Source organism: Mesocricetus auratus, unplaced genomic scaffold, assembly GCF_017639785.1.
Source record: "Mesocricetus auratus isolate SY011 unplaced genomic scaffold, BCM_Maur_2.0 Super-Scaffold_100010, whole genome shotgun sequence".
Lineage (NCBI taxonomy): Eukaryota > Metazoa > Chordata > Mammalia > Rodentia > Cricetidae > Mesocricetus > Mesocricetus auratus.
Window position 1 is genome coordinate 83439166 of NW_024429194.1, and position 24877 is coordinate 83464042.

At 40.7% G+C, this 24877-nt stretch overlaps 1 protein-coding gene across 4 annotated transcripts in view; it reads right to left on the reverse strand.

The window, feature by feature from the left end:
* The window catches only part of Xpnpep3 (X-prolyl aminopeptidase 3), a 55296-nt gene that overhangs the window by 12066 nt on the left and 18353 nt on the right, over positions 1-24877 (reverse strand). For all 4 annotated transcript variants that reach the window (XM_040752752.1, XM_040752753.1, XM_040752754.1 and 1 more), the window contains exons 3-6: positions 20544-20951; positions 18923-19125; positions 3474-3536; positions 2093-2206 (exon numbers count right to left, since the gene is read on the reverse strand). In XM_040752752.1, the coding sequence (XP_040608686.1) occupies positions 2093-2206; positions 3474-3536; positions 18923-19125; positions 20544-20951 (788 nt within the window). The remainder of the gene's footprint in view (positions 1-2092; positions 2207-3473; positions 3537-18922; positions 19126-20543; positions 20952-24877) is intronic.

The following is a 24877-nucleotide window of genomic DNA, read 5'->3' on the forward strand; positions in this document are numbered from 1 at the left end:
TAGAAAAATGTATACAGTTATCTTGGGAAAAAAATTGCTATAATCACTTTGGAAATGTTTGGTATCGCAAATATGTGTACCTTTGAACCCAAAAATTCCAATATTAGTATCCCCTGGATAAAGGTGATATTTTCATATGTCAGGGCAAAGGCGATAATTCCCAAAGAACACTGTTTATAACATTGTAAATTTGGAAATAACATGTCTATTATCACATTAAGAAATTAAGAAAAAAATTTATAGTATTAAAGTCACTTAAAAATAATAATTGTGAACCTGGCGTTGGTGGCACACGCCTTTAATCTCAGCACTCAGGAGGCAGAGGCAGGCGAATTGCTGTGAGTTTGAGACCAGCCTGGACTACCAAGCGAGTTCCAGGACAGCCTCCAACAGCCACAGAGAAACCCTGTCTCAAAAAACCAAAAAAAAAAAAAAAAAAATTGTGTGTGGGGGGCTGGAGAGATGGCTGAGAGGTTAAGAGCACTAGCTGCTCTTCCAGAGGACCTGAGTTCAATTCGCAGCAACCACATGGTGGCTCATGACCATCTGTAATGAGATCTGATGCCCTCTTCTGGTATGGAAGAAAACAAAGCACCCATATACATAAAATAAACAAATATAAAAAAACAAAAACAAAACAATTGTGGGGCTGGAGAGATGGCAGCTCATAACTGTCTGGAACTCTAGTTCTAGGGATCCAATGCCCCCACATAGACATACATGCAGGCAGGAAAAAACAAAAAACAAAAAACAAGGACATAAAAATAAATAAATCTAGCCAGGTGGTGGTGGTGCACGCCTTAATCCCAGCACTCGGGAGGCAGAGGCAGGTGGATCTCTGTGAGTTCGAGGCCAGGCTGGACTGATAGCCTCCAAAACAATACAGAGAAACCCTGTCTTAAAAAAAAAAAATGTGGGGCTGGAGAGATGGCTCAGTGGTTAAGAGCACTGGCTACTCTTCCAGAGGACCTGAGTTCAATTCCTAGCAACCACATGGAACATGTTCACAACCATCAATAAGGCGATCTGGTGCCCTCTTCTGGCATGTAGGCAAAACATACAGGCAGAACACTATACATAATAAATAGATCTAAAAAAAAGCAGTTTAAAAGAAATTTGAAATAAATACATTTAATTACAAAAATGAATAGACAAGCAATTCTATTTGTTTTAATTTTTTACAATAAATTCTGAGAATGGGATCTTTAAATCTGAATGAAATGAAAAAAAAACCAATAAAGCAAAAACAAACCAATTGTGTGCTCACTGTATAGCTCAGTGGTTAGAGTACCCATGGTCCCCCCAAGTCTGATCCCTAGAACTGCAAACAACAATACAAAATCCCCCAAAATACTGCATATGTCTGGTGTCCCAGCTCCTCTTAGAAGGTTGACACAGCATGACAGCTTAAGGCTAGGAGTTTATAGGCAGCCCAGGCCACAGGGTTAGACTTGTCTCTTAATCCCACCCCAAAACTCTATTACTGAAGAGACATGTTTATGAAACAAACGATATTTCTAAATAAAAAATAAAATGTAATGTTCTAATTTTCATGAGTTTCTGTTTAGCTTAGTGGGAAAGGTAGGTAGTCTTACAATGGCCTTGGAGCTCAAGTTGTTGAGTATCATGTCACAAAGCCTCTAGGTTACTCCACTGTGACTTCTGGCCAACCAACCAAAAAAGATAAAACAAAGACACGATTACTACCACAATTAATTCATGAAAACAGAGATACTGAATTAGTGGGCTGAGTAAACCCACAAAGGAAAACTCCAGTTCAGGGAGCTCCACAGGCATGCTTACAGTCTGCACTCTGGAGGCTGCCCATTTGGCTCAGTGCTGCCTCAGACAGAGTGTGTACTGTGGCTTGATAATGCTTAGCGATTATCTTTTTCATCCACTAAGTGAGCATGCCAGTAACTGTTTTTACCTAACAGGGCTACTCTAAGGACTAATGAAATAACATCCGCAAAACCATTTTAGAAATAATAAAATGCTTTTTAAATGACATTCCATTGGTGAGGGAAGGGTGGTGAGCTTTCTACTGGGGACCCTGGACCTCTTGGGGAGCAGCCTGCAGGGCTCTGATTACCTTGATGAGCTGATTATTCTTCACATAGTGCAAAGTGTTGGAGCGGTTACCGCCTGCAACCACAGGTGGGTAGGCTAAGATGTTTGCACCTCGGGCCCGGCATTCAAATTCAAACTGTGAAGAACAACAAAGTTTGACTCTCACAATTTTCATGGAACTGTCCCAGCACAGGCCGTCTTCAGCCACCACAGAGGCGCTTACTGTAAGTCATTACTGGAACACTGGTCGTCACACTCTAGTCTGTAATGTGCCCTCTGGCATCAACCCTGTCTCCCAGCTTTACCACATACATGCATTGAGATAGGAGCGCATGTAGCCCAGACTGACCTCAAGCTTACTATAGAGTCGAGGAAGACCCGGAACCCCTGAACCACATGTGTCCCTTTCCTCAGTGCTGCAATCTGACATGTACCAATACGTCTGGCCTCAATCTGATATTTAATCTCCTGTAATTTAAGCTTTCTCTGGTTTTCAAAGTAAGTCCAGAAGAAGACAGACAAAATCTGTAAAGAAGGCTATTCTCATCAACTCAACAATATAATATGGCTTATATATATATATATATATATATATATATATATATATATATATATATATTTTATTTTTTTTTTTTTTCGAGACAGGGTTTCTCTGTGGCTTTGGAGCTGTCCTGGAACTTGTTTGGTAGTCCAGGCTGGTCTTGAACTCACAGAGATCCGCCTGCCTCTGCCTCCTGAGTGCTGGGATTAAAGGCGTGCGCCACCAACGCCCGGCTTTATGGCATATATATATATATATATATATATATATATATATATATATATATATATATTTTTTTTTTTTTTGGTTTTTTCGAGACAGGGTTTCTCTGTGGCTTTGGAGGCTGTCCTGGAACTAGCTCTTGTAGACCAGGCTGGCCTCGAACTCACAGAGATCCGCCTGCCTCTGCCTCCCAAGTGCTGGGATTAAAGGCGTGCGCCACCAACGCCCGGCTTTTTTTTTTTTTTTTTGGTATGGCTTATATTTTTAACAATACCTTAAAATGGCTAACTTTAGCTTTTCAAATAGTTGCCAACCTAAACACTCTAGGTAAATGGATGCTGGGAAACTGCCCATTCTGCCTCCTTCAGTACAGCCTGAAGGCTCCACCTACGCTCTGCCTCAGACCCCCCTCCGTTTATACGTATCAGGGCTGGTCTCCTTTCACACTCTGCACTTTTCTTCAGTGTGACACTACACACTTTCGATGCATAAGTTAACAGTAAAATGAGAAGGATAAGCTGTCACTACTCTGCCTGCCTGCAAGACAATGGATGTCATCTGTGAACCAGGGAACTGAGCAGACATTTGCCCCCACAGGACCTTTACTGCTACGTGAAGCTCACCTTTGCATAAAGCTCACCTTTGCATAAAGAAAGGCTTCATCTATTGGCGCTTTACTGGCAAACATGGTCTCTACAAAAGCCTGGAAAGAGAGGGAAGGGGAATGAACAGTCTCATTTTATCTATAACTCAAACATTCACCTATCCCAGCCAGGGGTGGAGTGGGGGAAAAGTCTTTAATTCCAGCACCCAGGAGGGGATCTCTGAGTGCCAGAGATGCACAGAGGTTTCTTAACCAGATGCTATGACTACATAATATATTTCAGAAGGAAGAAGAAATACTATTCTCTGGAATATTTGACTGATGACAGATGTAGTTAGGCCGCTCAACCTTCCCACTCAGAATATACACCGGGGTGATACTATGAAGGTCAGTCACAAGGCTGCCCCCTCAAGGATGGGATTAGCAGTTTTGAGAGGGTCATTCTGAGTTTCTTCAGCTGTGTGAGGACTTCTAGACAGTACCACCTATGGAGATACAGGCCCTGCTGTCACTTGGATCATGTGTGAAGAAATAAGCAGTGGTTACTGATGGAGCTAATTACTCTCAGGTGTTCTCATAGAGGAAGCAGCACAAGTGTCACTAGGGAACAAGATGTGTCTGCAGTTCTGCTGTGGGAAATTATGGACTGAATGGCCTAATCTATAGCAGAGTCTCCCGACTTCAGCACTCTTTTATTCTTTTTTAGTTTTTCAAGACAGGGTTTCTCTGTGTAGCTTTGGAGCCTGTCCTGGAACTGGCTCTGTAGACAAGGCTGGTCTGGAACTCAGAGATTAGGCTGCCTAGCATTGGGATTAAAGGCGAATGCCATCACCACCAGACATATTTTTTTTTAAATTAGGGCTGTGAGAGATGCGCAGTGGTTATGAGTACTGGGTGCTCTTCCAGAGATCTTGGGTATGATTCCCAGCACCCACATGGCAGTTTATAAGCAACTTAACTCCAGACCTAGATCTGATGTGCTCTTCTGGTCTCTGTATGCACCAAGCATGCCTGTGGTACACATGCGGCAAGACACTCACATAAAATAAAAAAGATCTAATAAAACAGTATTTTTTTTTCAAGACAGGTTTTTCTGTAGCTTTGGAGGTTGTCCAGGAACTCATTCTGTAGACCAGGCTGGTCTGGAACTCACAGAGATCAGCCTGCCTCTGCCTCCTGAGCGCTGGGATTAAATGCCCAGCTAACAGTATTTTTTTTTTTTAAATCAGGAGTGCATGTGTGAATGTGTGTCAGGGTGGGCAGGTATTAGAGCAAGCATGTGGAAGTCAGAGAACACTTTTCAGGAGTCAGTTATTTCCTTCTGCCATGTGTGTCCCAGGTATCAAACTCTTGTCTGATCAACCCTAGGTAATGCTTTGTTGTGGGGGAGTTGTCTAATTCAATGTAGGATGTCAATAGCATCCTGCATATTCAAACACCACACACTGCCTATGCCCACTACAAAAGGGCAAAAAATACTCCCCCACTGAAAACTACTGGCCCAGAATATTGATCCTCTGTGATAGCCACACATATGTGTACATCTAGTTTTTTTTTCTCTGTATTGTTTTGGAGGCTGTCCTGGAACTTGCTCTGTAGACCAGGCTGGCCTCAAACTCATAGAGATCCACCTGCCTCTGCCTCCCGAGTGCTGGGATCAAAAGCACGTGCCACCAATGCCTAGGGTGTATATCTATTTTTATTAGTATATATGTTACAATTCACTACCATATCTAGTTTTATAAAATGTATGGTGCAGGTGACTAGCCCAGGGCCCCACAAGCACCAGGAAAGTGCTCTACAACTGAGCTACACTTGTAGGGATCCAGAAAACATTTTAATTAGCTTGTACAGATGATGGGGGATGTCCTGTATGCTGTGAATACATGTTTTTCTTGCTGGTTGATGAATAAATGCTAATAGGCCAGTAGCCAGGCAGGAAGTATAGGGAGGGCTACCAGACCAGAATTCTGGGAAGAGGAAGGTGGAGAGGAGCCACAAGAGAGAAGCCATGTAGCTACTGGGAAGATAGGACACCAGGCATTCTCTGGTAAGATAAGGCCATGTAGAAATACATAGATTAATAGTTTTGGGTTAACAATTAAGAGAGAACTAGCCAGTTAAGAAGCCTAAGCCATCAGCCAAACAGTTTATAAATTTTTTTTTTTTTTTTTTGGTTTTTCAAGACAGGGTTTCTCTGTATTGTTTTGGAGCCTGTCCTGGAACTCGCTTGGTAGACCAGGCTGGTCTGGAACTCACAGTGATCCGCCTGTCTCTGCCTCCCGAGTGCTGGGATTAAAGGCGTGTGCCAGCAACGCCCGGCCCAAACAGTTTATAATTAATATAAGCTCTGTGTATTTATTTGTGACTGAAGTATGGTGGGACCAGGAAAAACAGAAAATTCTGTCCACATACATTTAAAACATGACATGAAGGCTGGAGAGATGGCTCAGAGGTTAAGAGCACTGCTCTTCCAAAGGTCCCAAGTTCAATTCCCAGCAACCACATGGTGACTCACAACCATCTGTAATGAGATCTGGTGCTCTCCTCCGACTTGCATGGATACTTGCAGGCAGAAAGCTGTATACATAAATAAATAATTCTTAAAAAAATACAACAAAATGACATGATAGGCTAAATTTACAACTACAAATAAGCACTGAGGTGTGAAAAGGAGTTAAAAACAAAAACGAAAACAAAAACATACTCATTTTGCCGGGTGTTTGTGGCACACACCTTTAATCCCAGCTCTTGGGAGGCAGAGGCAGGTGGATCTCTTTGAGTTTGAGGCCAGCCTGGTCTACAGAGCGAGCTTCAAGACAGCCTCCAAAACAATACAGAGAACCCCTGTCTCGAAAACCAACCAACCAACCAACCAACCAACCAACCAAACAAACAAAAACCCCCAACAACACTCATTTTAAACCATAAAGACTGTCATGATAACTATGGCTATTTATAAGTGGGCCACAAATTTATCTTAACTGAGTGCTGGGGTTATGAGTGAGCCCACTATACTCTATTCTCGGGAAACTAGCATATACCACTATTAACAAAGTAAAAGGGTTTTAATTTCTCTACACCCTTACCAGTACTTACAATGTTCTTTTCTTCATAGTTTATTTTTTAGATTTCATGTGTGTGTGTGTGTGTGTGTGTTTGAGACAGGGTTTCTCTGTGTAGCCCTGGTTGTTCTCTAACTCAGAGATCCACTTGCCTTTGCCTCCTGAGTGCTAGGATTAAATGCGTTTGCCGCCATGTTGCTGAGAACCTGAGCTGCTTTGCAGCACCCATGCTGAATGGCTCACAACCATCTATAATCCTAGGTCCTGGAAATCCAAGCCCTATTCTGTCTCTTCAGGCATATGCATATATCTCTTTCACACACACATATACACACTGTCACATTCTCTCATTTATTTATCAGACAGCATCTCAATATGCATCTCTGCTTAGTCTGAAAGTCCCTGTGTAGAGCAGAATGGCCTCGAACCTTCAGAGACTCTCCTGTCTCTGCCTCCTGAATGTAAATGCCTATAACATGCTCAGCACAGGCATACAAATAATAGTAGTAGTAGTAATAGTAATAATAATAATAATAATAATAATAATAATAATAATAAATTGACTTGTTGAGGCTGGAGATGGCTTACTAGATAAAAAGCATTTTTTTTTTCTTGCAGGACCCAGGCTTGGTTCCTAGCTCTCACATGGTGGTTCACAACCACCCCTAACTCCAGCCCTAGAGGTTCCAATACCCTCTTCTGACCTCTGTGGGCAACAGGCATGCACACAATGCACATATATACACACACTCAAAATACTCATAAAATAAACTTAAAAACATTGATTTGCAATTTGTGAATACTGAGGTTTTTTAAAAAATTACTTTATGTGCACGTATGTTTTGCCAGTAGGTATGTCTGTATATTTGTAAGGAGAGATCTTAGGTAGCTGTACCACTGACCACACCCATTTGGGCATGGTCACAGGTACACAGTAGGGAAGGGAGATAAAGAGCTGGGGTAAAGGAGATGCACGCTCTCTTGGGGTTCTGATGGGGTCTCAGAGAGCAGCAGAGTGCTGACCTTAGTTTCTCAGCTTCTCATGTAAGTGACTACTCCCTAATAAAATACCATATGCCAAGCCTTTCCTGTGCCCCTTGTGTAGCTTAATATTCCCCAATATCTGGTGTCTTAGAAGTGGGATTTGGGGAAGTAAGTACACCAGGGCCCCATGCTTGAGCCAGTGAGCAGCCGCTGCAGTAACTGCCAGCCCTGCGTGGCACTCCCACTGCATGATTCCTGCATCCCGTCCAGCAAGTTGCTGGGCCATATGGAGCTTGCAGAACGAGAGTCCCAAGAGCTGCCTCTGTGGACAGCAAGAAAGGAGCCCTGAGCAGCTGCACATGATGAGGCCCCACTGCGACCCTGCTCACCACTGGAACAAGCGCCCCAAAAGCTATCCTGTGGCTGTGTTCATGTCCCCTCCCGCAGGGAAGGTTCCACGGTCTCACGAGATTTCTCGCACAGTTGTGTTCTCCTTTATTGGTGGCCAGCCAAACTCAGCCCCTTCCTCCCTGCAGGTCCCTGCAATCTGCGAGGGGCTCTTTTCCAGTCCTTCTAACAAAATCCTGCTTGCTAAATTTCTGTAAAAGCTACTTAGAATTTTTCAGATTCCACTTGAAACATACCAAGTATCCACAGCGGAACTATGCTTGGCGGTACACCTGTGCCACCTGCTGGCCAAACATAGTTACTACAAGTAAAAAAATCCTAAACCTGAAATTGCTGAACGTAAGTTTCGCATCCCGGCAGCTTAAGCTTGTAATAACACTAACTACTCTATACCAATGGCAGATAATCTTACGATGCAGAAGTTAGGGATCTTATTGCCTCGTATATGGATGACATCCTGGGAGAGGATTATGACCTGCCCAAAATATATCTATGTTTAATGCTAACGATTATTAGCTTCAAATCCGTGTATGATATCCTGGAAGAGAGGACAATGGGGAAATGACCAACAAAGACGATAACTTAGAACTTAAAAATAGTCACCTATAAGACAGGATTCCTTCCACAGCTGCTGCCTTAATGACCAAAATAGGATTAACTCAACATGACATTACCAGGCTAGCAGAAACCACTCATTCCATGTCTCATGACATGATTAATAAAACTCAAAGACGGAAAGTTCAGATTGGATAACTTACAGAAATTTCATCCCATGTCTGAGGATAATGACCAACTATCAGATAGAACACTGTTCCAAGAAGGCAATTTACATGCCATTCAGATAATATCTAAGGATGAGAATATTAAATGTTTGGAATCATGTATAAATGATGAATCCAAGAAACTGACAGATTCTATGAAGTCCTTGGAAATTTATTTGACCCAAGAACTTCCAGCATTCAGGGAAACAATGATAAATAGATTTGATTGCAGGTCTTAGATGGTCTCCATTCTGATACATCAGAATCAGGGATAATAGCAACAAGTCAAGCCAGAATTTTACCCACACCTCTCAGATGCCGGTGCGTCCTAAGGTTGTTATGCCCTCTCCTATGGTTTTCCCAGTAACTATGACTGAAAAACCAGCAACAAAAAAACACCCAAATGACTTTGTTGCTTATCAATGGGAACCGATACAGATGAAGAATCTGAAGGGAATCAAAGAAGCCTTTGTTTCTTATGGTCTTCATTCATCCTATGTTAGAGAGCTCCTGAACTCATGGGCAACCATGAATAGAGTGACCACTACCTTGGGTAGGAGAAGTGATTTCTAAAGGTACCAAGATGCCAAATGCCTTAACCGAGAGGTTATAGAAACTTGGATAGGAGAGGCAATCTCTAGAGGTTTAAAAATACATCAAAATACCAGATGTTTTTAACTGTGGTAGAATAGGACATCTAATAAGGTAAAGCATTCTTAGAAATAATGTTTCTCCTAGGAATGACTCAAACAGAAGGCCTCAGCCTTCCGGATTATGTAGGAGATGTGGCAAAGGCCAGCACTGAACCAATGAAGGTAGGCTGGCCACAGAAAGACAAGGTAACCCTTTAAAATTGGGAAACTCTTTGGGTGTCTCCAGAAGGCCTCCTTGTCAAAAGTGGTCCAGTTATTCCCAGTCACTGTGGAGGATAATCTCTCCCAGGACAATCAGAAGATCCACTGCCTATTGTAAAGAATAATACCACTCTGGATGATAGATTAGCTACTGAGGATGAATCAAACGTAACTGGAGAAAACAAAACCATACATTTTGGCAAACTTCTATACAGGATCATAGACCCAAATTATCGGACTTTTAGACACTAATGATGATGTCACCGTCTTAACTCAGAAATCCTGGCCTTCAAGATGGCCCCTATAAGAGCTAAACATTCAATTCTTAGGGATTGGAACCCTATCTCAAGTAAAACAATGAACGAATTTGGTTGACTATATAGGGCTAGAAGGATAAAGAGGAAGACTGAGGCCATATGTCGCAGACATCATTATAAATCTCTGGGGTCATGATCTATCACAGCAATGGAATACCCAGACTAACATTCCTCCTGTATCAGATATGAATGATAAACAAGCTCTTGATGGTAGAAAAATATTGTAAGCCAATACAGAAAACAGATGCCAACCATACAGGCTGTAAAGAAATAGGATACCAGTGCCAAACCTACAGAGGAACCAAAAGCCCTACCCTTAAAATGCCTAACAGATGAACCTGTCTGGGTGGGGCAATGGCCTATGACCTCTGAGAAGCTAGAAGTTTTAGAAAAGCTGGTTGAGCAACAGCTAAATGCTGGACATATTGAAGAATCTACCAGTTGGGGGAATTCCCCTGTATTAGTTATCAAAAAGAAATGTGGTAAATAAAGAATGCTCACAGATCTGAGAGCCATCAATAAAGTAATTCAGCCTAGGGGCTCTCTACAGACTGGGATGCCATTGCCTTCTCTGATACCTAAAGGATGGCCTATTACAGTCATTGATCTAAAAGACTGCTTCTTCACTATACCTTTACAAGAAAAAGATAGGGAAAAATTTGCCTTCACAGTACGTACATATAACAATTCTCAACCAGTTAGAAAATTTCAATGGAAGGTTTTGCCACAGGGACTGTTAAATAGTCTTAATCTGTGCCAGTATTTTGTGCAATAACCTTTGGAAATAATTCACAAATAATTTCCACAATCCATAATTTACCATTATATGGATGTTATACTGTTGGCTGATTTGAAGGAAGGAACTTTGGAAAAGATGTTTGAGGCAGTAAAGGAAATTTTACCTCACTGGAGAATTACAGATTGCCCCTGAAAAAATACAAAGATGAGATTCTATTAATTATTTAGGTTATAAAGTAGATCTACAAAAAATTAGACCACAAAAAGAACAAATCATTACCAGACTCTTATTGATCTTTAAAAACTACTAAGAGAGATTTCTCAACTACAGACTTCTTGAAGTAGAAGGGCATGATTTAAAACACCTAAAAGTGGGCCTAAAAGGAGACAAGGACTTAAATAGTTTATGATTATTATCAGCTGAGGCTGAAAAAGAATTAGAATGGGTAGAAAAGAGAATACTAGAAGCACATGTGGACTGTGTGGATCCAAAACTAGACTGTATTCTGGTTATGTTACCATCTAGTGAATACCCCTCAGGGATTTTGATGTAGAGGGAAGATATCATATTAGAATGAATATTTTTGCCACATAAACAGAATAAAAAACTGAAGACATATATAGAAAAGATCTCTGATTTGATTTTAAAAGGTAAATTAAGGCTTCGTCAACTAACTGGAAGGAACCCAACAAAAATTATAGTACCTTTAACTAATGAAGAAATTTCCTCCTTATGGAAGGATAATGAATATTGGCAAAGGGCTTGCAGTAAGTTTTTGGGAACGATTAGTAACACGTATCCCAAAACAAAGAGAATCAAATTCATAAAGAAAACGATTTGGATCCTTCCACACCAATCTCTGGAGTCCCTACATTCTACACTGATGCAAACAAGTCAGGAAAAATAAGTAAAGTAGTTCAAAACCCTTACAATTCTACAATAGGCAGAGTTGTACCCCATTCTCATGGTACTTATGGATTTTACAGAGGTGATGGTGGTTATGGGTATACCTGCACAAATAAAAACTAACAATGCTCCAGCATATGTCTCCAGCAAATTGGAACAGTTTTTCAAATATTATAACATAAAACATATAACTGGTATACCATACAATCCCACAGAACAAGCAGTGGTTGAGAGATCTAACTGCACTTTAAAAAAATGCTCCATAAACAGGGGGAACAAAGTGCAGTTACCACCTTCAGCAATAGCTCAAATTAAGCCAAGGATTCTTTCTTTGGTCAACAGGTGGAGCTCTAACGAAAAGAACTCAGGCCACAATAATACAAATGAAATTATTAAAGTGTTAAAATGGTATTACTGGAGGGTGAGATCATGGAATGAAGAGCTGTTAGTAAGTGAAGCAAGTGAGTGCTTTCTAGATTACCATATACAATACAATAAACATCCATAAAATACGTTTCCTGGGAGTTTTAGTTTGATAGGAGTGACATTTTTTCTCTGTCTCACTTTTTAGGCAAGATCTCACAAAGTATTTCTGGCTAGCCTGGAACTTAGTATGTAGATCAGGCTGGCCTTGTACTCACAGACATCTATCTGCTTTTGCCTCTCAAGTGCTGGGATTAGAGGCGTGTTCAATACTGAGTGAGAGCTCTTGCTTTAAACAGTAACAGGCACCTTTCAACCCAGCACATGAGAAGCACAGGTAGGCAAATCTCTGAGTTCAAGGCCAGCCTGGTCTATAAAGAGAGTTCTAGGACAGCCAGGGCTATCTTGAAAAAGAACCGCCCCCCCAAAAAAAAGGGCTGATCAGGCTAAGCATGTCCTCACCCTTATTCACAGAGGAGTGCCTAATTTATCAAAATAGACAGAGAGCATTTTACCATGCATACCCACAGATAAAGCAGGAATTATGGTGTAAGACCAGCATTTGGGTGTCTGAGTAGGATTTTGAGTTTAGAGTTAGCCTGGTCTATATAGCAAAACTGTCTCAAAAACCAGCATGGAAAACCAAACCAAAACCAAAAAGAAAAACAAACAAACAAATAAACAAAAATCCACCAAACAAACCCAAGTATGAAAGAAAGTAAATGGCCACCCCTTCTAATGCCTTGAAATTGGTGATAACACGCCCCTACTTGGTCAAATATATATGTACTGAAGATACAGGAATGCTACTGTGTGTAGGACACTAGACCACTTCTTACTTAGGGGATGACTGAAAAGGCACCTCCAGCAGACTACCATGAGTCATCTGTGGGACCTCAGACAGACGCTAAAAATGGTTAAGATCTCCACCAGCCAGGCATGGTGGAACAAATCTGCAATCCTAACACTTGGAAGGCTTGAGGTTACTCTGTGCTTCTTAGCCTTTCAGAAATAAACAAAAATTTTGTTACTGATTTCCTAGATAATAAAGTGGTAGTAAGTTTAATAGTTTACTAAAGAAACAAAGCCAAGAAAAAAGACACACAAAAAATTAGGGTAGTTCCTTACCATACACAAAAATGGATGACCAACTTAAAACATAGTAGCTAAAACTACAAAATTCTAAAAGTGCTTATTAACTTGACCAGTGATTCTTTCCCCTGATACGACACCAAAAGTGCAGGTAACAACAACAAAAAGACAAACTGGACTTCATAAAAATTAAAAAAATAACTGTATGAAAGGGTACTTATTATCAGACAGGTAAGACAGCCCAGCAAAGTGCTTGCCATGAAGTCAGACAACCTGAGTTCAATCTGATGACATTAGTGCATAGAGTATTTAAGGTCATATGTAGCTTAACAATAATAAAAATAATCCAGTACTGCAGAAAACAGTATGGCAGTTTTGGGAAAGGAAATGAATGTTGGTTCACACCTGTAATCCCAGACCATGGGAAGCTGAGGCAGGAGGATCATTATGAGCTCAAGGCTATCATGAGCTACACAGTGAAACCCTACCACAAAAACAATATAAATCATAGAATTATATTGTTTAGCAATTCTACTTTTGACTGAATGATCATGTTTGTATCAGCATTATTCACAATAGCCAACATATGGAAATTTATGTATCCATCAACAAATAGACAAATAGATGGATACATAAAACATGACACATACACGTGTATGTATACACACAATGGGATACTACTTGGCTATAAAAAGCAAATTCTGATGTTCTGAAAACATTATGCTAGCTAAGTGAAATGAACTACTCATGCAATGGCAAATGTTTGTGATTCTATTTCTAAGTAGCAGCTGGAATAGATAAACTGATAGAGACAGAATGTGAAATGAAAGTTGAAAGAGGGAGGAAAGGGGAAGTTGCCTGTGGGGTGCAGAGATGATGAGTAAGTCTGAGTGATGATTTCATACCACTGAACTGTACACTTAAAAATGCTTAAGTATCTGATATGTCACAATAAAAAGAAAAAAAACAAGTGCAGTTGGAGATGTAACTTAGTGGTAGGACACATGCTTAGTAGCATTCATAGGACCTTGGGTTTAATCCCATGTAAAACACACACACACAATAAAGGAAATAATTATGGTTCTAAACCAATTCATCTCCCTCCACTTTTCGAACATATTCTCCAGTTCAGCATTCATACAGTTAGCAGTTGATACAAAAACAACAAAAAACTTGACTTTTACAGGAAGGTACAGGATGCTGTCATCAAGCTCTTCAGGTTACAAAAATCCCAAGGCAGATGCACATATATTCAATATTATCTAAACTCAAAGGAATTTACAAAGAGAAAGACTCAAGGGTGTCTATCCCTAGTTTTGAGTATTAATGTGGAAATGGAAGAAGAAACTTTGAAAGTCAGGGCTTTTTGACTCAAATTCTGTTAAGGAACTCAAGAGTGATAATCCCTGAGATAGAGAACAAGCTCTTTTGGGTCTACAAGACACAGGAGCAGAGTCCTATCTAGGCCTGCTAATGAGTTTCTTAGGAAGGACAAACTAACTCAGGGATATAAAGATACTGCTGTGAAAGGAATAAAAATTGAAATTGGGTTAAGTGAATGGTGGTATATCTCCCTTTTGTGGATATGTGGCTGATAAGCATGTAACGTTGGAATGAAAATCCACTGCACTATTAAAAAAAGATGCATAATCAGACTCTTCCTTCTTCCAGTACTCACTGGAATTAACTAAGCCAACCCAAACAGTAAGTATGAAAAATATGAAAATACATTTTAATTAGTAACTGTTCTTTGTATGAAGAAGAAAAGGAGGAGTAGGAAAGAAAGGAGAGAGGGAGGGAGGGAGGGAAGTAGGGAACTGCTCTTTAGAAACCTCTATGGCATTGTGGAGGGCTGCTCACAAAAGAAATTCTCTGTCAGGAGGCGCCAGCAGACTGGAACCAACAAATCCATGGTTCATCTGATTTCTTGACATGGCAACTAAGGCCTATGATATCAGTGAAGGACAGATATCAGTAATGTGTTGTTTAGTGACATCTCGCACTGGGACCCACCAAAGTGTTGATAAAAATTGTTCTGGTGGCCAAAAGCAGAATCCCATTTTTTCTGCAAGTAAACAATCTGTACAATGATAGAAGTGGAGCAGCATGATAATAAAACTAGAACATCCACTTCAGTGGAGAACTCTGGGTTACAAATGTATATCTGATTGTAGCAATCCATTTCACTATGCATATTTTCATCAGAATCAAAGTTACAGGATTCAATTACTGCTGCCCCCCCCAACAGGGTTTCTCTGTGTAGGCCTGGCTGTCCTAGAACTCACTCTGTAGACCAGGCTGGCCTCAAACTCAAGAGATGCACCTGCCTCTACCTTCTGAGTGCTAAGATTAAAGGCATGTGCCACCAGCACCCTGCACTCCATTCAATTCTAACTAAAAATAAGATAAGAACCAGTGAGATGCCAGTGGGTAAAGGTGCTTGAAATGCAATCTTTTGAATCCATGTAAAAGTGGAGAGAACCAATGCCATAAACTGTCATATGACCCCCCCAAACATATTACAGCATGTACACATAACAATATAAAGATAATTAAGGGTCTCATTTATAATTGATTGCCTGAAAGTACCTATCACAAAAGACTATCAGAACCACAACCTTTCAAAAGGGAAATGCAACCTCAAACAAAAAATACTTGTGCAAAAATGTGTCTATTTAACCTTAGATTTGTACCAACCTTGTTAGTCATTCTTGTAAACAAGGATTATTGCTTCAAAATATTATGCAATCTTCACTTTTGCCTTTAAAAACTTTCCCTTGCCAAAACCTTTAGTGTTGTGGAATATTATTTTAAGTATGTAAAGATGTGCTACATTTGTTTATATTGTGGAATATTGCTGTAACTCGGTGAGGGTGTTATATTTGTTTATGCTGCCTTTGTTTAACTATGTAAAAATGTGTTGCTGTTTTACCTTGCCTGCCTAAGGAAACTAAGTGGTCTAATAAAAAGCTGAACAGCCAATAGCTAGGCAGGAGAGAGATAAGCAGGGCAGGTGGGCAGAGAGAATAAGTAGGAGAAATCTAAGCTGGAGAGAGAGAAAGAGAAAGAGAAAGAGAGGGACAAGCCTGTGGCTAGAAGTCAGGCAGTAACCAGTCAGCCAGACATAGAGACAGAGGGGGTGAAGAGAGTGGGGGGGGGGAGAGAGAGAGAGAGAGACAGAGACAGAGACAAAGGTAAAAAGCTCCAAGCCAAAACACTGATGAAGAGAAACAGGATAAATTAAGTTTTAAGAGCTAGCAAGAAACAACCATAAGATAAGGCTGAGCAGTCATAGTAAGAAGTCTCTGTGTCATGACTTGAAGCTGGTGGCCCAAAAGAAAGCTTGTTACACTCTGATATACTCACAGATTGCACATCTCTGTTATGTGCTATTCTCAAATAACTAATGCTGCTCTTTGCAAACTGACAAATATGTTACCAACTGTCTGTACAGGTTAAATATAGACAATAAAGGCCAGTGATATGACTCAGTGTGTGAAGTTGCTTGCCATTAAGCCTATGGACCTGAGTTTATGCCACACAACCCACATGGTAGAAGAAAAAAACAAATCTTACCAGTTGTCCTTTGATCTCCTCATGGTATGTATGCCCTCTCAATAAGTAAGTGTTGAAAATAAAAGTAAACTCAGTAATAATAAAAAAGAAAGAAAGGAAGGAAGGCAAGATCGTTGCTGTGGTGATGGGAACAATCAATGGGTGCTACAAAAGCCCAAGAGATACTTTGTGTGAAGAGATGCTTACTGCATTAGAGCACTGTACTTTCTGGCTGTGACTCAGAAGCTCTTCTGGGGCAAGGACTTACAAACCCCTCTTCTACCCAATAGTCATAAGTGAGCATTAGCAAGCCATTGACCTAACAAATATTTAGGAAGAGATAGGCACGCAAGATTTGGCTATATGCAAAAGTACAAATGAGACTGTATTTTTTGTATTTATGACTAGTTTCTTAGGATGGACCTATATTGGGAAGCAACAGGTGGGAATACTTGAAAAACATATTAACAATAATGTGAATAAATACCATATAGCCAGTCATTAATTGTGATTTAGATAAAAGTCCTAAGAATATGATGGCAAAAAAGTTACAGCTGTGTGTGTTCACACAGGCCTTTAGTCCCAGCACTCAGGAAGCAAAGGGAGGTGAATTTCAGTCCAAGGGTAGCCTGGTTTACAGTTCAAGTTGCAGGCCAGAGCCATACACAGAGAAATATTGTCTCAAAAACAAAACAAAACAAAACAAAACCCAAAAAGTTATTCACTGCTCTCCCCCTCTCTTATGATGTGTAAAATAGCTATTTGCTTTGTTATTGCAGAAGAACAGACATAAGAGGAACAGTCAGATAACTTAGCTCACTGGCAAAGAAAAGAACTATAAGGTACAATTTGGTAGGCTTTTTCTTTTCTTTTCTTTTCTTTTTTTTTTTTTTTTGAGATAAGTTCTCACCATGCAACCCTGCTGGCCTGGAGTTTGCTATGCAGACCTGGCAGATTTCAAACTCACAGAGATCTCTTGAGTGTTACCTCTGTGTCTTGAAGGCAAGTATTCTTAATAGTTCAAAAGCCCATAATGGATGGTCAGGGAGACTGTTGTGCTACAACTAATCAGTGTAACTGAGTGTTACCATCACTCCATGACCTAAGTGGAGTGAACTCACCCTCCCTCCCTCCCTTTCCCTCTCTTGAAACAGTATTTCTCTGTCTAACAGCCCTAGCTGTCCTGGAACTCACTCTGTAGACCAGGCTGGCCTCAAACTCACAGAGATCCACCTGCTTCTGCCTCCTGAGGACAAGGATCAAAGGTGTGTGCCACCACTGCCTAACTGGCCAGATAGATATTTTTCTATTGTTCCCTGGCCTCTCTTCCTGTTTAACATTTATTTATTTATTTAGATTTTGATTTTTCAGAGACAGAGTTTCTCTCTGTGTAGCCCTGGCTGTCCTGGAACTCACTCTGTAGACCAGGCTGGCCTCAAACTCAGAGATCCACCTGCCTCTGCTTCCAAAGTGCTGGGATTAAAGAGCACTTGTTGCTTTTACAGAGTACCCACTAATGATCCTCGGAATCCAAAGGCAACTTACAACATCTGTAACTCCAGTCCCAGGTTATCCCCATCTTCTCACTTCTTTGGGCATTGCATGCACATGGTGCACAGACATACATGCAGGAAAAACATCCATACACTCAAAATAATAATAGATTTATTGAAATTTAACTTTTTGTGTTTATATATGTGCACATGTATGTGAGGTGATTGGGCTGTGCTGTGTGAAGGTAAAAACAAGGCATTGGATCCCTCAGAGCTGGAATCTTAACTCTTGAGTTATCTCTCTGTCTTTTTTTTCCTTCTATTTTATCTTAAGAGATAAAGCCTTGTGAGTTAGAGGCCAGGCTGGACTGACAGCCTCCAAAACAATACAGAGGAACCCTGTCTCGTAAAACAAAACAAAACAAAACAAAACAAAAACAAAACAAAACAAAAAAAAGAGATAAAGTCTTGACTGGGCAGCAGACGCAGGTGGATCCCTAAATTCAAAGCCAGCCTGGTCTACACAGTTCCAGGACAGCCAGGGCTACACAGAGAGAGATCCTGTCTTGGAAACAAAACACCAAGCAGAAGTAGGTTAGTAAACACCATCATTGGGCATCCTGGGCTTTCTTTAGCAATCAAAACTGTCTAAGTTTTTGTTTCAAAGAGAAATTAACATCAATGAATATCAATCTTCAATGAGGCAGATTTATTTTGCCTTGCAAGGCATTGAGCAAGTCTTGATATATTCACTAAACATATAGCAGAAGTTGGGTAGATTGGACCTATGAGGTCACTACAATGGGCATATGACCTTCATAAGCCTCCCAAACATGAAGGCCTGAGTTTTGTGATCTGATAAAGGAATAGTTTCAATAGTAGCCATACCTCTGACGTCAGTTTCCCAGCAATCTGCATTCTCTTAATCTCTGCAGGAGATTTAACTAGCCGGAGGCGCTGTATCAGCTGCTGGACACTCCGAACCTTGTTCTTGCTCCTGGCTTTGGCTTCAGTCAGATGGTGCATGTAGTCAGAGTGAAGCTGTGCATGAGAAGGCTTCATCCAGTCATACCAAACCATGCTCGTCTCAGCTTAAAAAGGAAAGCCAAAAATAAGTTTATAACCAGCAGAGGTTGAAGGTATACCTTAGTGGGAGAATGTGTGCTTAGCACTAATAAGGCCTCTGGCTCAGTCTCCAGCACCAAGCAGTAATATACAATAAACTAACACTGGCCTGGGTATGACGTTGTATTACTGTAGTAACAGCACGGTGAGGTGGAAGCCAGAGAACCAGGGTTAAAGTCAGTGCACACCTTTAATCCAAGCACTCCTGGGGACAGAGACAGGTGATCTCTGTGAATTAAAGAAAAGCCTGGTCTATAAAGTGGGTTCCAGGACAGACAAAGCTATACACAGAAGCCCTGTCTTAAAAACAAAACAAAAACCAAACAACAAAAAGTGCACTGGGAAACAACAGGGAAGAATCGAGGAAATTCTGACTGGTTTACATTATGTTGCAGGCCAAACATTTTTTTAAATTATTTTTTTATTTAGGTTAGATACAATCTTGTTTCACATGTCAATCCCAGCTCCCTCTCCCTCCCCTCCTCCCCGACCCTCCCTACCAGGTCCCCCAGTCCCTCAACCAATCTCCAATCTGATCCCCAAGGAGGGTGAGGCACTCCATAGTGGATCTCCAGTAACTGTCATTTCATCCAGTGCAAGGCCTAGGCCCTCCCCCACAGGCCAAACATTTTAAAAATAAAAATGCCATTAAATGTATACTGCATGGGAAGTACTTAAGTATAATAGTATTTGCCTCAATTAATGAAAATTAAAGCATCTCTATTACTTATTTTCAGTGTATAAAGTCAAAGCTCAACATTTACTGGGTTGGTTTTCTATGACAGTGATGAGGTTAGAACCTGAGATCAGGTACATGCTGAGCAAGTGATGTACTATTAAGATATAACTTCAGTGCAGTTTCTTTAAAACCTGTAAATACATTTATTAGATTCATCAATCAATACTTTTGGTACCTGATACTTTCTTTTACATATCAAACTACTAACACTAAGAGTAGTAGATTAGTTGGGCATGACAGCACAAGCCTTTAATGCCAGAGATAGGCAGATCTCTGTGAGCTCCAGGACAGATAGGCCTATGTAGAACCCTGTCTTCAAAAAAAAAAAAAAAAAAAAAAAAGAAGGTCCCAGGATAGCCGGAATTGTTTACACAGAGAAATCCTGTCTTGAAAAACCAACAAAACCAACCAACCAACCAACCACAGCAAACCTTTCAGAGATCCCCATGTCTCAGTTCCCCTGAGTGTTAGGATACAATATATGCCACCACATTTAGCAATAGTTTTGTTTTTTACAAAAGACATGTCTCTTTTCATGATGCCCAAAGAAAAGCTACCAGGAGAATTATTTTAGAAAATGAAGAACTACAGGCCAAGGAAGATCCAGATTCTAACTTGGCCTGTGATTTGATTTGCTAGCATTACCTTTCAGTTTAGGTAGTAGGTGCTGAAATTCTTCCAGGGTGTAGGCTTCATCCACCCCAGTTAGGGCTATTGCTCCATCCGTGCCAGACCGAGGACCATCCCACAGTTCTCGACCAGGGTCTCTTCGAGGCACAAAAAGCATGGCCTTATGGGATGGTAACTGCTTCCCAGAGCAACTCTGAAGAACCAGAATGCTATCAGGCTCTTGGAATCCACAGAGATACAGGAAATTGTTGTCTTGGTGGAACGTGTAGGGGATGTCATTGCTCATGTAGTACGTAGGGTTAGAGAGTACCACCACTGTGTGGTCTGCTCCACTGTGCCCCTGTGCTTCCTTGTGGATCAGATCCATCAATTTGTGTCTTCGAAGTGCATATTCCACTTGAGATAGTCCTGGTGTCACCTCCCCTAGAAATGGCAAAAAAAAAAAAAAAAAAAAAAAAAGTTACTTGATGCTTTGAATGGCAACACTGTCACAGTACTTAAAATTGTTACTATCAGATGGAATATCTATGATTACTTCTTGTTGAGAGAAGCCTTTTCCTTGCCAGTTGCCAGCGGCTTGGTTTTTCACCCGCCAGTTGCCTGAGCTCTGCCGCGTTGTAGTCCCCAAATAAACACACAGGAGGCTATATTAATTATGAAGCTGCTGTCCTTGCTTGTTTCTTACTGGCTAGCTCTGACTTAAGTATTTATCCCATAATTGTTAACCTAAGTATTTCTCTTACTGGAGAGGTTTCCAGGCTTCTTATCCCTATGTTTCTCCTACCCAGAGTCCTCCCTGAACTCCTAGTCCCACCTATGTTGCTTCCCTATTGGCCAACAGTGCTTTATTGACATATACACAGGACTTCCCCCATCAACTTCTTTAATTGATGACACAGCACACAAAGAATTAAGATAATCTAGGTTTTTATTTTGCTGCAAATTATAGCAAATGTAACTACATTTGAAAAATTCTAATTATGACCCTGTAAGGTTTTGTATAGATCTTTGGTTCCTTCTTTTATTCATCTAATCAGGTGTTTATCAAGCACTATTTAAAAAATGTTTAGTTTTATGTGTATGGGTGTTTGCTTGCATATATGGTCTGTGGAGCACATGTGTGCTGGTCCCCTCAAGAGGCCAGAAGAAAGTGTTAGATACCCTGGAATTATAATCACAGATGTTGTGAGCCACCATGTGGATGCTGGAAACCACACCAGGATCTTCTGCAATTGCAGCCAGTGCTCTTAATGGCCAAGACGCCTCTTCAGCTTCTTATAGAACGTTATACGTGCTAGGATATAGTCAACATTTCCCTGAAATTTCAATGTTAAATACATACTGAAATACTAAATATTCTGGTACAGAATAATTAGAATATAGTATACTCTTGATAAGTGTTTGCTAATAATATGTAGTTTTTACTATAATATTGGATAAGGGGTTAGGGATTTAGCTCAGTGGTAGAGCACTTGCCTAGCAAGCGCAAGGCCCTGGGTTCGGTCCTCAGCTCTGGAAAAAAAAAAGACAAAATAAGAACTGTCCCTTTTATCTTTTACTTATGGTGAGCTAGGCAAACCTACTAAAAGTCAAGATAATGCTCTCCCATGTTGAGGCTGTTGTGACAATCAAATAAAGCATGTAGTTCTATTTTTTCCTTCAAGTTTTAAATTACATTCATTTATTCATTCATTAGCTTACTTGTGTGAGTGTGGCCATGCACATGCCACAATGTGCACATAGAGTTTGGAGGATAATCTGCAGAGTCAGGCCTTTCCTTCTTCCATGCTGCTCCTAGAGACTGAGTTTGGGTTGTAAGGCTTGGCACCAATTGGCTTAACCCACTGAGACATCTTGCCAGCACTAAACAAAGCATGTGATCATGTGATCCTTTTCTCTTTTAGATTGTATTATTTATTTTATTTTGAGACAGGGTTTCTCTGTGTAGCTCTGGCTGTCCTGGAGTTTGCTCTGTAGACAAGGCTGGTCTTGTATTCAGAGATCTGTCTTATGAGTGCTGGGATTAAAGGTAAAGGCATGCGCAGCTGCCACCACTACCAGGCTTATGTTATTTCTTTTGAAAGAGCGTTTTGCCTGCATGTATGTATGTATGTATGTAGTATGTGGACCATGCATGTGTCTGGTACCCATAGAGGACAGAGAGCATCAGATACTAGAATTATGGATTGTTGTAAGCTTCCATCTAGGTCCCCCATACACATGGTTCTTAAGGATCAAACCCTAAGGAAACTTTATTCTCTTCACTAAACTACATGTGGGTACAAACAGACTTTTGAGGCTAGATTATTTTCCCTCCCTCCCTTCCTCAAACAAAAAGGTACTAGTTAGTAAAAAAGCTCTGCGATAAAGGATTATGAGTTGATGACTCAATGAATCTTTAGGATATGGAAATTGCTTGCTTTTATTTTAGGTTCCAAAGTAAAAAAACTAATAAAGTAATCATTTAGGGGCTGAAGAGATGGCTCAGTGGTCAAGAATGCTCACTGTCTGTTTCCAGCTCTTATGTCTGGTGGCTCATGACTGCCTAGAACTCCAGTTCAAGGGGCTCTAATGCCTCTGACCTCCAAATATGAACTCATGTGCACATAGCCACACAATTAAAGAAAATGTAAAAATTAAAAAGACTAATTTGCCAAAGTGTATCCCCTTAGCCTTCACTGCTGTTGCCTACAGCCTCATGTGAGGAAAGAAACACATTCGCCGTCCAAGATCACTTTGCCTCACCACACACAAAGAACAGAGGGAAGTGACTTGCATACAGCCATTTCCATCTCCAGGAAGCTGGAAGGTGCTACTTCACAAGACTAGCTAACGTTCCTGTACGTTCCTGCCCACTTCCTCTCTTTGTTCTACTAGGTGATCTATTAATCAGAGGCTCCCATTGCTTGTGACACGGTTAAAAGCACGCTGCAAGAGGCTCTGGGTCTTTACATTCTCCCATGCTCTTTGGCTTCCCAGCCCTCCTGCTGAATTCACACTTCAGACTCCCAGTCTCAGTTCATGGCCTGAGCTCTGCCTTTTGCAGCAGCTTTCCAATAATACAAACAGCTGTTGTTTTCTGAGTGTTCACTACATGCAGAGTACTAACCATGGTGTACTGGCCCATTTAATCTGTACAATGACTATGGCACTATTAGTCTCCCTGTAATGGCCAGTGTCCATGTGTAAATATGTCAAGACAACTATGGAAAAGTGCTGTGTGAAAGGGTGCAGAGCAAACCCAGACAGACCTAATTTTAGAGATGAGCTTACTTTCTTCATGATGCTTGCTCTATTGGGAGTGAGATCAGAACACACTGAAAATCTGTATTCAATGTGCTCTTGTGCTATTTGAATTCTAAGAAGTATATACTTTTATAATTTCTTAAGAGAAAAACACAGTCAAAAAGGGAAGCCTTGGGCTGGGTATGGCAGTGCACACCTTTATTAGTATCTGACAGGCAGAGGCAGGGGATCTTTGTGAGTTCTAGGCCAGGCCAGTCTACTGTGAGACTGTATCAGAAAAAAAGAAAAAGATACTGGGGTCAGAGGATGTCTCAAACATGAGAACCTGACTTTAGATCCTCAGTTTCCATGTAAAGAGGCGAGCAAGTTGGTACATGCATAATCACAGTGCTGGACAGAAGTGATAGAAGATCAACTCCAGACCCAGAGATATCCTGTCTAAAGAAACCACCATGGAGAATGCTTAAACAGATGCCTGAAGCGGTCTCTGAGTGTGTGTGCATGTTCTCTAACATCACTGGTGTGAACAGACCCACACTTCCAGGCAATTCTCACACTGGCAGGCATTCATACAACTTCACTTTTTTTCTGCTATGATAAACATCACTGTGTTTACATCCTGGTAATTTCACATTCTATGTACCACTGTTTTTTTCCTGCCTTTGCCATTGTTCCCAGAGCGATAAGCTAAACTACAGGACCTTGGAGTTCTCTTAGTAATCATGTTCAGAATATACAATTTGATTATTTGTGATTACTTTGGAACGGTCTAGTTTACTTACTCGTGTAGAACTAATTGCAGCTGATTCTGCAGTTTGCATTCTATTAACAAAGTATGTTTAGGCCAGGCATGGAGAACAGGTCTTTGATCCTAGCACTTGAGACAGAGATGCAGACAGCATTCTGTGAGTTCAAGGCCAGTCTGGTCTACACAGTAAGTGCTAGGGCAAGTGAGACCCTCCCTGTCTCAAAAAACAAAACAAAAAAACCAAAAATATGAAAAAAGCTTATTTAAAAATATGTATAATAAAAATTTACTTTTTATTGATAAAATTGGTAATAAATAAAAAGGTAATTTAGGACCTACATGCTAGTCTCAATCA